The sequence below is a fragment of the Camelina sativa genome, chromosome 7, assembly GCF_030686135.1.
Source record: "Camelina sativa cultivar CO46 ecotype springtype chromosome 7, ASM3068613v1".
Classification (NCBI taxonomy): Eukaryota; Viridiplantae; Streptophyta; class Magnoliopsida; order Brassicales; family Brassicaceae; genus Camelina; species Camelina sativa.
In genome coordinates, this window is record NC_141886.1 from 6,106,768 (window position 1) to 6,119,171 (window position 12,404).

Here is a 12,404-nt window from a genome sequence, read left to right on the forward strand (position 1 = left end):
TATTCTGTTTTCATTAATTTGGGATAATTAAATTTACCTCATTATTATTCTTCTCATTTTCAGGATTGCATAAAAATTTGACAAAAAATAATGTACTTATATGAAGTTTTGATTAATTTATGATAATCTTAGTATAGTTTTATTTAAAATTAGTTGGAAAAGTATTAAAATTATTTCGTATGAGATTACAACATACAAAACATATAAATAGGGAAGAAACTGTGATTTCCCTCGTCACAAGACGAGTGTAGACGAAAAAGAACATATGAATTTAAGATAATGTTAGTTTTTTAAATATGAGATAATATTAGTTTTCATTTTTTTCTTTGAGAATTATTTTGTACTAATTTTTGATATTGATATAATGCACAAGTTATTTTAATATGATAACTATAAGTCTTACCTTTTTGGATTAGTGCATAGAAGTAAATTTTATCTTATTATGATGTCATAAACTGTTAAACTGAATTGCGAGATGATGTGAACTCTAAATTCAGATTTTTATATTAAAATATAAATATATATATATATATATATATATATATATATCAAATTAACATTTGAAAAACTACTTAAAATTTTACATATTGTTATCATATTAAAATAACTTGTGCATTAAATGTTATGTTCTACCTTTTTAGTTATGGTTATTTAAATTTTTATTTACAATCTTACTCCTTAGAAAATTGCCAAAAAAACAAAAACTTAAATATGGTAAATCGACCAAAATAAGATTATTTAGATTTTAATTAAATATTTAACAATTATCAGTAACAAAATTTCTTTCCTAATGTTATATATATATATATATGTTCATTTTATTTATAATCCACAAAATTTTATTATAAATGTGTTTTCCACACAAAAAAATTATTACCATATAATAATAATCTAGAGATTAGGCAAATTTTAAATCAATATTGAAATTAACCTATAATACGCCAATGAATATAACACATTTCTATCAAAAAAAACTTTTTCAAAAACTAACAAAACATAAATTATAAATTAAAAATAACTAAAATAATAATAAAAATATATATTGCTGTGTAACGCGGGTTAGAAATCTAGTAGTATTTTAAAACATTAGTCGAAACATGTTCTTTTGAACCAAAATGCTTCACAAGTCTCTTGGTCGAATTTTGCTCAATTTTACAATAAAAGTCCAATCCTACCACCACTCATCTGATTTCCGGTCGGATTCAATTCGGTCAATCCGGTCGAATTTAATCCAGAATCCGGTCCGTCCGGTACGCTCATTATCGTTGGTACAAAAATTTGGGGATCGAACAAGAACGGCGTCGTTTTCTCTTCTGTAACTCAAATTCTTAAATCTTAACCCCTCGAATCTGCTTCGTCGGCTTCTCTACTCATTCCTCACCATTAGGGCTCTCTCTCTCTCTCTCTCTCTCTCTCTCTCTCTCAATTTCAAAGTCTCGTATCGGCATCGTCTTCGCGGAGCTCAAACTCGAAGATGTTAACAGCAGATATACCACCGAATCAGTCTGTCTACATCAAAAACCTCAACGAAAAGATCAAGAAAGAAGGTAAAACTCTCTCTTCTATCTAATTCGTAATACTAAATCTCAAAAAAACTCGTAGAAGTTCAAAACCGCATTGAGCTGTATCTACCAATAATTCCATCTTAATCGAGCTTCTACAATGCCTTAGAGTTAGGTTTTCGTTTGATTTTAGCTGTTGTTTGGAGTGCTCGTATCTAGCTTCTAGGGTTTCGGAATCGTGTATTGAATCTAATTGACATATATCTTGATGTTGTCAATTCTATGGATAATTTTGTTGGTTTAGGCGAGGACTAGTGTTGGTTGGCTCAGGGAAGTATCAATTTTGATGTATGTGGCTAACCTGGTTTTTGTGTGTTTCCTCAGAATTGAAGAGATCTATTTACTGTTTGTTCTCTCAGTTTGGGAGGATACTTGATGTGGTTGCTTTGAAGACTCCTAAGCTCCGTGGACAAGCTTGGGTTACCTTTAGTGAAGTCACTGCTGCTAGTAATGCCGTTCGTCAGATGCAAAATTTCCCCTTCTATGATAAGCCTATGGTCAGTAACTCAGTATCCATCCACTTTCATCACTTTTTTTTTTCTTATCTCTGAGTATGTCAATCCTGTTATAGTTTCCATGAAAGGATTCTTCTTGTGTGTTGTGTTAGATTGATTGAAGTGCTAAAGCATAAATGTTTTGCTTGTCTATATGTGGTTACTAGTAATTTACAGTGGAACCTTCGACCTTTTTTTTATCACCAATCTAATCGTTAGTCATCTGTGTGTCTAGATTCTGTTGCTTTTTATGCTTAGAGACCTTCTCAATCACATTCTCTCGTGATGCCTACTGCCAAAATGTTTGATCTGTTTTAACATATACTACTTGCTAAATCTTACTTCTTTCGGGGTGTTTGTAAACTATTCAATTACATCCGTTTAGGTTGAGATTTATTTTTCATACTTTTTATGTGATCTTTTTTGGTTGCAGCGCTTACAATACGCAAAAGCAAAGGCAGATTGTATTACTAAAGCTGAAGGAACTTTCGTTGCAAAAGATAAGAAGAGGAAGCAAGAAGAGAAAGGTTTCAAACTTTGTGTTTTCTTTTCGCGTTTTTTTGTTGTTTAGATGTTGGTTCAATGATAATTTATGGAATTTTCAATTGCATCTGAAGTTAACTAAACTACATTTCTTACATTCAGTTGAAAGAAAGCGTGAAGAAACTCAACGACCAAACATGGCTAATGGCCCAAGTGCCAATAACGGAGTCCCTCCGGTAAGTGTTCTTGTTCACCACCTTCTTCAGAACAACCTTCTGGTTAAATTCTATTGTATCTGGAAATAACGTTCATTATCTCTGTGTCTTATAATGCAGCCTTCGTTCCAGCCGAGTGGGCAAGATGCGATGCCACCAAACAACTTACTCTTCATTCAAAACCTCTCGCACGAGACAACAAGCATCATGCTTCAGCTTCTCTTCGAACAGTACCCTGGATTCAAAGAGATAAGAATGACCGAAGCAAAGCCAGGAATCGCCTTTGTAGAGTTTGAAGACGATGTTCAGTCTTCCATGGCTATGCAAGCATTACAAGGTTTCAAAATCAATCCCCAGAATCCAATGGTCATCTCTTTTGCCAAGAAATGATGAGTTTTGGTTTCTTTTGTTTATCAGTCTTTTTGATGAGATGACAATACTGTACTGTACCAACCAACCTGGTGTGTATAACCAACGGTTCTATTGTTTTAACGGATTGTTCCGGTTTGGTTTAATCCATTGATAGAGACCCCTGAAACGCGGTTTCACACTTGACGATTTATCACAATTTAGGAGACGACCCATCGAAAAAAAAAGAATATCTTTACTAGTCAACCATTTTTATAAAAATGAAATTTTTAGGCCAAGTAGAAAAGGACAAGAAGAGAGAGAGAGAGAAAACCAAAAAAACCTTGCTCGATACGCCACCGTCGTCGTCTTTAACCCAATCTAAAATCCTCAATTCAATATCTTTTCATCTCAGAGATCATTTCATAAAAATAAAAATAAAAAGTTTCCGTTTTTAGCGAATCCTCTGTTTCTGAAAGCTTTAAAGTTGTCTCCTTTAATTAAAACCATCATGTCTTCGACTTCTTTCACCGACCTGCTTGCCTGTTCCGGCGTTGACTGTTACGAAGATGATGAAGACTTGCGAGTTCCCGGGTCGAGTTTTGGTGGGTATTACCCGGAGAGAACTGGGTCGGGTTTACCCAAGTTTAAGACGGCTCAACCACCTCCTCTTCCGATTTCACCATCTTCTCATAATTTCACCTTTTCCGATTTCCTTGATTCTCCTCTCCTCCTCAGCTCCTCACACGTAAAGCTTTCATCTTTTCTTTTTTTTTTTTTTTTTAACAAAGCTTTCATCTTTTTCTCATCTATTTTTTTTTAGTACAAATGGAAAACAAAAAAAAATCAAATCTTTATAATCTATGATGTTCTGTCTTCAAACTAAAACTTATCTAAAGGTGTGTTTGGCTTTGTGTGTTGTGTCTTGTTTACTTGCAGAGTTTGATATCTCCAACAACAGGAGCGTTCCCATTTCAAGGCTCAAACAATCACTCAGAGTTTCCATGGCAGCTACAACCACAACCGCAACCATCAAACGCTTCTTCCGTAAGTGTTTCCCTTATATAGCTTTTTTGATACATCAAGTCAAGCAACTTCACTTTCTTGTTACTGAATCTGAATCAAACTTTTCCCTTCTTCGTTTTTATTTTTCCAGGCTTTGCAAGAAACGTATGGTGTTCAAGATCACCAGAAGAAGAAGCAGGAGCTGATTCCTCGTGAGATTGGAACACAAAACAACAACCAAAGTTTTGGATCAGATCGTCAGGTCAAGGTACCATCGTACATGGTGAGTAGGAACTCTAATGATGGTTATGGTTGGAGAAAGTACGGTCAGAAACAAGTGAAGAAGAGCGAGAACCCGAGGAGTTACTTCAAGTGTACATATCCCAATTGTGTTTCCAAGAAGATTGTTGAGACTGCTTTTGATGGACAGATCACTGAGATCATTTACAAAGGTGGTCATAATCATCCTAAGCCTGAGTTCACCAAGAGACCATCACAATCTTCATTACCATCATCGGTTAATGGGAGGCGTTTGTTTAATCCTGCGTCTGTTGTTAGTGAACCACATGATCAATCAGAGAACTCTTCGATTTCGTTTGAATATAGTGATCTTGAGCAGAAAAGCTTTAAATCAGAACATGGTGAGATAGAGGATGATGATGAACAGCCTGCGATTAAGAGAATGTAAGTAGTTTCTTGAATTAGTAGTGGAAGCAAAAAGGTTTGTTTTACTTGGGTTTGGAAATGACTTTGTTTTATGTTGTGTAACAGGAAAAGAGAAGGTGAAGATGAAGGCATGTCTATTGAAGTGAGCAGAGGAGTGAAAGAACCAAGAGTTGTGGTTCAAACAATAAGTGACATTGATATTCTTGTAGATGGCTTTAGATGGAGGAAGTATGGTCAAAAAGTTGTCAAGGGAAATACTAATCCAAGGTTGGTTATACAAACCTTGATTTAATTTTCAAATTATAAACTTGTTTCATGTTTTCTAATTAGTTTCTTTCTTATAACAGGAGCTACTACAAGTGCACATACCAAGGTTGTGGAGTGAGGAAGCAAGTGGAAAGATCCGCAGCTGACGAGAGAGCGGTTCTCACTACCTATGAAGGAAGACACAATCATGATATCCCAACCGCGCTACGTCGCTCATAATAACAACATTCTTGGGACTTAGTCATTAGTAATCTCATATAGGATTTGGATCAGAAAGAAAAAACACTCTTACTATGGCTTATCTTTTGTGCTCAATACAGTTTGTTTATTTGTTTGTTACACAGTCAATACTTTGTTTTGTACAGAGTGGTGTTTAGTAGTTTTTTTTTATCATGGGCCTTACAGAACCCCTTTCTCATCTGTGTGACTTTAAACACTTGAGAGTCCATTTTATTTTCTTGAGTCTTGGTCTTTTTCTTGATTTGTGTACATTATACATTCAAGCTTCATAAGCTAATAATAATGGTATGTAATCCCACTTTGCTTGATTGGTGCAACAAATCTAGTATATTATATATTATTAGAACTAAGATATAAAACCAAAACCACAAATTTAGAATGGTGGAGATTATGCGGAAAGAAGATTAACCAAACGTAAAAATAGAAAGAAACAATAAATAGAAACAACAAATACAGGCTCATCTTTCTTTTTCCTTCTCTCACATACCAATCTCTCTCTCTCTTCCTCTCTCTGTCTCTGAGTCTTCTTTCTTTGACCTCACCATAGTCATAGAACCATTTACCACAAGTAAAAACAGAGTCCTCTGTTTTCTTCTCTATACCATTAACATTTGACATTGCACAAAGCTGCATCTCTCATTTTCCATTACATAACCTTGATAGTTTCCCAAACCTAGTCTCTCTCCCTGTCTCTCTTCTCTACTCTTTCTTCCTTTTACAGATAAAGAAAACACCATGGAGTTGTTGACGTTTTTCAGAGAGGAGGCCAACTCGTCGCATTGGGGTGAAGTGCACGGTCCATTCATGAAGGAAGAGCTTGTGTGCCAAGCACAAAACATGATGACCTCAAGAGGCATTTTCATGAACAATGACCCTCTCAAATTCGCAATGCCTCTTCTCATGCTACAAATGTCAGTCATCATCGTTACCTCTAGGCTTATCTTCCGCATTCTTCAACCTTTGAAACAAGGAATTATCACTGCTCAAGTCTTGGTATAACTTTCGAATGAATAATATATTCACTGTACTCTTATTGCAAAGCAAAAAGTGTTCTGAAACTTATTATTGTGTGTGTAATGTATAGACAGGTGTTGTTTTAGGACCGTCTTTTCTAGGACATAATGTAACATACATGAACATGTTTCTTCCCGCTGAAGGCAAGATCATAATACAAACGCTTTCAAACGTCGGTTTCGTCATCCATCTCTTCCTCCTCGGGCTCAAAATTGATGGGAGTATTATCAGAAAAGCTGGTTCTAAAGCCATCCTCATCGGTACAGCCTCTTACGCCTTCCCTTTCTCCCTTGGCAGCCTCACGGTAATGTTCTTTAGTAAAACTTTGGGACTTCCCAGCGACGTGGTTAGCTGTACAAGCAGCGCCATCTCCTTGAGCTCGATGACTTCATTCCCGGTTACAACCACGGTCTTAGCGGAACTTAACATCCTTAACTCCGAGTTAGGACGGTTAGCCACCCACTGCTCAATGGTCTGCGAAGTTTGTAGCTGGTTCGTCGCTCTCGCGTTTAATATCTACACGCGTGAGCGGACTATGAATAGCTTTTGCGCGCTTTTGATGATCGTTCTTCTTCTTCTGGTGATTCATTTCCTCTTTAGACCTTTTCTAGTATGGCTCACCGAGAGGAAAACCAAAACCATGAATAATAAAGACGTTGTTCCGTTCTACCCGGTCCTCTTGCTTTTAGCCGTGGCTAGCCTTAGCGGAGAGGCTATGGGGGTCCACGCTGCGTTTGGAGCGTTTTGGTTTGGTGTTTCGCTACCTGATGGTCCGCCTTTAGGCACGGAACTTGCTGCCAAACTCGAGATATTTGCTTCGAATTTGTTCCTCCCATGTTTCATCGCTATTAGTGGGTTGCAAACTAATTTCTTTGAGATCACAGAGAGCCATGAGCACCATGTGGTATTGGTTGAGGTCATTCTCTTGATCACTTACGGGTGCAAGTTCCTTGGTACCGCGGCTGCGTCTGCTTACTGCAATACGCAGATCGGAGACGCGCTTTGTTTGGCCTTGTTGATGTGTTGTCAAGGTATCATCGAAGTCTACACTACTATCGTCTGGAAAGACGCTCAGGTGAATATAAATAGTCTTAACTGATTTGTCTTTTCAGTTTGGTTTTTGGTTCAGATTTTCTTGTTTTATAAAATATATATATCAAGAAAACTGAAAAAAATTGTGGTTTCTTTTGTTACCGTTTTGGTTTTGATTAGGATTTAAAGAGATAAGTAGGTTTGTTTGGATGATGAAGAAAGATAAATTGGACAATGGCAATGTGATACAAGTTTAATTTAGGTTTTTCCGATACAAGTTCAAATCTATTTGGACAATGGCAATGTGAGTTGAATTGAGCCAGTAAGCTCATTTTGATACTAGCCATATATTTTTTTTTTGTTTAATTACTAGCCATATATATGTGAGTTGAATTTATATTTTCTTAATATTTTTTTTTTGTCAACAATTTATTAATTTGATCTTAGATGTTTCTATAATGTGTTAGAAACTCATTTTAACAATAACGGTGTATGAGGTGAACTTAGTTTCTTCGTATAATTTCTTTTAACTTAAGGTAAAAAATTGAATGTGCTTTCCAGGTTGTTGACACAGAATGCTTTAATCTGGTGATCATCACGCTGTTGATGGTAACTGGGATATCGCGGTTCCTCGTTGTGTACCTCTACGACCCTTCGAAACGCTACAAAAGCAAAAGCAAACGAACAATCCTCAACACAAGACAACACAATCTTCAGCTCCGTCTTCTCCTTGGCCTCTACAATGTTGAAAACGTTCCTTCCATGGTTAATCTTCTAGAAGCTACTTACCCGACACGGTTTAACCCGATCTCATTCTTCACGTTACACCTGGTCGAGCTTAAAGGTCGAGCACACGCAGTTCTCACGCCGCACCACCAGATGAACAAACTTGACCCTAACACGGCTCAGTCCACACACATCGTAAACGCCTTCCAGCGTTTCGAGCAAAAGTACCAGGTATATAAAACAACTAAACGTTTTTTTTTTTTTTCATCTTATAAGTGTATAACATAATATAATCATTATAACATGATCATGAGAGCATACACGTCAATGTAGGCTACGTCAATGTAAGCGCAAAAAAAACAAATAAAAAATTATAAGAAGAAGAAATATATAGTTTGATAATCATAATTATTAATCTTATGTAGGGAGCACTCATGGCGCAACACTTTACCGCAGCAGCGCCTTATTCGAGCATAAACAACGACGTATGCACGCTCGCACTCGACAAGAAGGCGACGTTAATCGTGATTCCGTTCCACAAGCAGTACGCAATTGACGGGACAGTCGGACAAGTCAACGGGCCCGTCCGCAGCATAAACCTTAACGTGTTGGAAGCTGCACCTTGTTCAGTCGCAATATTCATAGACCGAGGAGAGACTGAGGGACGTCGCTCTGTCTTGATGACTAATACGTGGCAAAACGTGGCGGTGCTCTTCATCGGAGGCAAGGATGACGCGGAGGCGCTTGCGTTATGCATGAGGATGGCTGAAAAGCCTGATCTTAACGTCACTATGATACATTTCCGTCACAAGAGCTCTCTTCACGATGAGGATTACAGCGACATGTCCGAGTACAATCTAATAAGCGATTTTAAGAGCCACGCAGCGAATAAAGGGAAAATTCACTACGTAGAAGAGATAGTGAGAGATGGCGTGGAGACGACGCAAGCGATTAGCTCACTGGGAGATGCCTATGACATGGTATTAGTTGGCCGAGACCACGACCTAGAGTCTTCGGTCTTGTATGGACTGACGGACTGGAGTGAGTGCCCTGAGTTAGGTGTGATAGGAGATATGTTGACGTCGCCGGATTTTCATTTCTCGGTGCTTGTTGTTCATCAGCAGCAAGGAGACTCACTGGCCATGGACGAAAGTTATAAATTGCCTAAGGTCGAGCATCATCAGAAGATTGCTGATACGGTAATGCAACCACGTTTCTCTGCTGAAGAAGGTTTCACTACCATTGATCTCGGTAAATACTAGAGTAGCCAACTGTCTTAAATCTTCATTTAGTAAGTTTTTTTTTCTTTTTTTTTTATATGTTCATGATTAGAGATATTTATACATAGATGTATGATGTATCTAAGAGGTAGATGCATTTGGTATCGAATTGAGTCTCAGGATGTCATCATGTTATAGTTGTAGTTCGCTATTTTTGTCTTCATTTATATATATTACTAAGAGATCAACATAGTAAATAAAAAAATAATTTGGTAAAAATATGTGGGTAGGTAATCAAAAATATTCCAACAATCTCTATTATCTTGACATTTGACTCTTTATTTTTGGGATATGTGACCCCTTTTTCTTTATCATTAAATGCTCAAGAAGTATTTCTATATTTTCACTCTCTTCATTTCACCATTTAAGATAAAACTAGGATGGTGACCCAAAAAAAAAAAAGAGATAAAACTAATTAAGATTAAAATATTAAATAAAATGTTTTAGAAATCTTATAGTATGTTATATTTTTTATTTCATATTCTCTCTTCACTTTATTTTAATAATTTACATGACCTGAGTATTATGTTATTACTATATTTTCTCTCTCTTATAATAAAACAAACAATATTTGTTTTTTTTGTTTGCATTTACACAAATATATTTTTTGTATTTGCAAAATTAAAGTGGCAGAAGACAGTTTTTATTAGGGATACAATATCTCATATTGGAAGTTGAGTATGATCTTAAGTGGTCTATTTAAGATATATGTCTTTATACTCATTGTTAATTATTTTAGAAGTCCACAATCTAATATGGTATCAGAGCTCGATTTGCACATGCTCAACCCAATCTACAATCAGCCCCGGTCCAATAGTTGGGTCATCGATTCATGCACAAACATTCTGAGATCTATGACTAGAGGAGTCATTATCTCAATGGAACATATTATTTAATTTCTTGGAAATCCATTTCCAACATATCCACTTTCATGAATCACTGCTAACGGTATTTTCCGATACTTGTGTGATCCACCACTTTCCAACATCTTTCCAATAGCCATATGCACCTCCCCGAACATAAGCTAAAAATAGTACACGACTAACAGAACAAAAAAACAACTTATAGCAAACACATGGTATTTATTGTAGAATCTCATTGAAGGCTCGAATATGATGATTTTAATATTACATGCTCATTCAAATTGACTATCAACTCATAATCAATTTTAGTATACAACAACGATTAAACACATGCACCACACAACATGAAAAAATAATTAATCCAAATTAGATTTCCTAAACCGTTCTAACCAGTCCTTTCATCCGCTCTAAACCGTAAGAGTTATGATACCAATTAGTTACTACCTGCCCCCTTTTTTTTTAAAAAAATGACATAATCAAGTACTCCATAATACTTAAACCAACCAACAAACTAACGATAAACCAACATGCACACCGGAAGACATAGCAAACCAACTCCAATTTGTTGTAACTACATTATCAATTATAACGAGTCAAAACCCACAATCAAAAAAGTTTCTAAACCAGTTTCTAACAACATAAAAATAACCATACCATATAGCCAAAACCCTAGATCATCCTCCTTCTCATCGCCATGATTCCACATCACACTTTACCTACATCACAACAAAAAAGAGATGCATGATTATTATCACAAATACTTTGTGAGGTAATCCTCCCATCTACTAGACTATACACACTGTAACGTCCCGATCGCCAACCTCTTAGTGCGTCCCATGTCCAGTCCCAGTCCATGGGCCCACCTTCCTTAATGGGCCTCACATCCTTTCACTAGGCCCGTGAGCCCATCCATATCCGACGATTGCTTTGTTATGTCCGGGAGGTTTTTAAAGACTTGTTTACCATCTCTACAAATCACCACATGATCTTTCTCTGTGTTTTGTCCTCACTCACACAGTTCCGACAGTCACTTCCTGGAAGGTCCCCATCCTAAGACTAATCCATCTCAAGCACCCGTAACTCTGGAGTTCTCTCAAGATCTTTGACCGAAAAGATAAGTGCTCTTTGGTGATATAGGTGGCCAAATCAATTCTTTTAAACCTCTCCGCAAACCGGAGTGTCACAACTCACCCCCACCAACAGATTGCAACGTCCTTGTTGTGCACCAAGACTGTCACCCTCGATGGTGTGAGCCCACTCAACTCTACACTCGTCTACGTTCGAATCTGATACCACTTGTAACGCCCCGACTTCCACCTCTTAGTGGTCCCCATGTCCAATCCTAGCCCATGGACCCACCTTTCTTAATGGGCTTCATGTCTTCTCACTAGGCCCATGAACCCATCCATATCCGGCGGTCGATTTGCTACGTCCGGGAGGTTTTGAAGACTTGTGACCGTCTGTGAGGCTTTGAAGACTTGTTATCGTCACACTTGTAGAGACGGTAAACAAGTCTTTAATAACATCTCAAACGTAGCAAACCGACCGTTGATATATCATGGTTTTTGTGGTTTTTAACCATGGTATAAGTGTGCTTATTGAGTCTTTTGATTTGTTTTCTAGGTTGTTTTTGAGTCTTTATAGGTTTAGGTACTCATTGGCACGGATGGAACACAAAGGAGCTAAAAATGGTGATTTGGAGCATAATCAAAGCATTAAGGCTGATCGGAGACGAGTTGAAGACTATGCATCGACCGATGCTACCTATGCAGTGCCCAAAAGCCGAGTCGGAAGTTTTCTCCACAAGCTTTAGAAGATTTACAAAATTTGCTCAAGTTTTTCTTATTTGCAATGAAGGCCCAAGACGCGTTTTAGAGTATATTTAGGATTTTTATGGTCATTGTTAGGACCTAAGTTATTTTCTAGAGAGTTTTATTCTGCAACCTTATTGAGAGAAGAGATATTGAGAGCTTTGGGAGAGATAAGTCTGATTTCATCTGTAGAGAGAAGATTCTTAAACTCCCTTCTTACTTCTTAATTTAAATTGCTTATTATTCATAAAAGATGTTTTGTTCATGTCTGAGTAGTTTGCTTGTTAATTTTAGAGTTTTTCATAGGGTTTTTATGGTTTATTAGATCTGTTGTTTTTAGGATTTATTATCTTGTGTGATCTTCATCTTAGATTGTTTTTCATATTGATTCTTGATTG

General features: G+C 36.8%; 3 protein-coding genes across 3 annotated transcripts; all 3 read left to right on the forward strand.

The window, feature by feature from the left end:
• The first annotated feature begins 966 nt into the window (after positions 1-966).
• Positions 967-3,292, forward strand: LOC104700463 (U2 small nuclear ribonucleoprotein B''). The gene is made up of 5 exons (XM_010415984.3): positions 967-1,547; positions 1,887-2,059; positions 2,490-2,583; positions 2,702-2,775; positions 2,875-3,292. Exons 1-5 carry the CDS (start codon positions 1,475-1,477, stop codon positions 3,142-3,144), a joined length of 684 nt encoding a protein of 227 aa, XP_010414286.2. The 5' UTR covers positions 967-1,474; the 3' UTR covers positions 3,145-3,292.
• Positions 3,293-3,343: 51 nt separating this feature from the next.
• LOC104700464 (putative WRKY transcription factor 25) lies at positions 3,344-5,578 on the forward strand. Its single transcript, XM_010415985.3, has 5 exons — positions 3,344-3,850; positions 4,042-4,149; positions 4,259-4,791; positions 4,879-5,040; positions 5,121-5,578. The coding sequence occupies exons 1-5, from the start codon at positions 3,614-3,616 to the stop codon at positions 5,257-5,259; spliced, it is 1,179 nt and encodes a 392-aa protein (XP_010414287.1). The 5' UTR covers positions 3,344-3,613; the 3' UTR covers positions 5,260-5,578.
• Positions 5,579-5,756: 178 nt separating this feature from the next.
• LOC104704354 (cation/H(+) symporter 13) lies at positions 5,757-9,551 on the forward strand. Its single transcript, XM_010420461.2, has 4 exons — positions 5,757-6,273; positions 6,365-7,369; positions 7,888-8,283; positions 8,478-9,551. Exons 1-4 carry the CDS (start codon positions 6,016-6,018, stop codon positions 9,312-9,314), a joined length of 2,496 nt encoding a protein of 831 aa, XP_010418763.2. The 5' UTR covers positions 5,757-6,015; the 3' UTR covers positions 9,315-9,551.
• The last annotated feature ends 2,853 nt before the right edge of the window (positions 9,552-12,404 follow it).

What these genes read in the sequence shown, in the direction of transcription:
- LOC104700464 (XM_010415985.3), top strand. Translation starts at nt 3,614, where the DNA reads ATGTCTTCGACTTCTTTCACCGACCTGCTTGCCTGTTCCGGCGTTGAC. An exon ending in TCCTCCTCAGCTCCTCACAC is followed by an intron (nt 3,851 to 4,041) that starts GTAAAGCTTTCA and finishes GTTTACTTGCAG; the next exon opens with AGTTTGATATCTCCAACAAC. An exon ending in AAGGGAAATACTAATCCAAG is followed by an intron (nt 5,041 to 5,120) that starts GTTGGTTATACA and finishes TTCTTATAACAG; the next exon opens with GAGCTACTACAAGTGCACAT.
- LOC104704354 (XM_010420461.2), top strand. Translation starts at nt 6,016, where the DNA reads ATGGAGTTGTTGACGTTTTTCAGAGAGGAGGCCAACTCGTCGCATTGG. An exon ending in TTATCACTGCTCAAGTCTTG is followed by an intron (nt 6,274 to 6,364) that starts GTATAACTTTCG and finishes TGTAATGTATAG; the next exon opens with ACAGGTGTTGTTTTAGGACC. An exon ending in GTTTCGAGCAAAAGTACCAG is followed by an intron (nt 8,284 to 8,477) that starts GTATATAAAACA and finishes AATCTTATGTAG; the next exon opens with GGAGCACTCATGGCGCAACA.
- LOC104700463 (XM_010415984.3), top strand. Translation starts at nt 1,475, where the DNA reads ATGTTAACAGCAGATATACCACCGAATCAGTCTGTCTACATCAAAAAC. An exon ending in CGAAAAGATCAAGAAAGAAG is followed by an intron (nt 1,548 to 1,886) that starts GTAAAACTCTCT and finishes GTGTTTCCTCAG; the next exon opens with AATTGAAGAGATCTATTTAC. An exon ending in CCAATAACGGAGTCCCTCCG is followed by an intron (nt 2,776 to 2,874) that starts GTAAGTGTTCTT and finishes CTTATAATGCAG; the next exon opens with CCTTCGTTCCAGCCGAGTGG.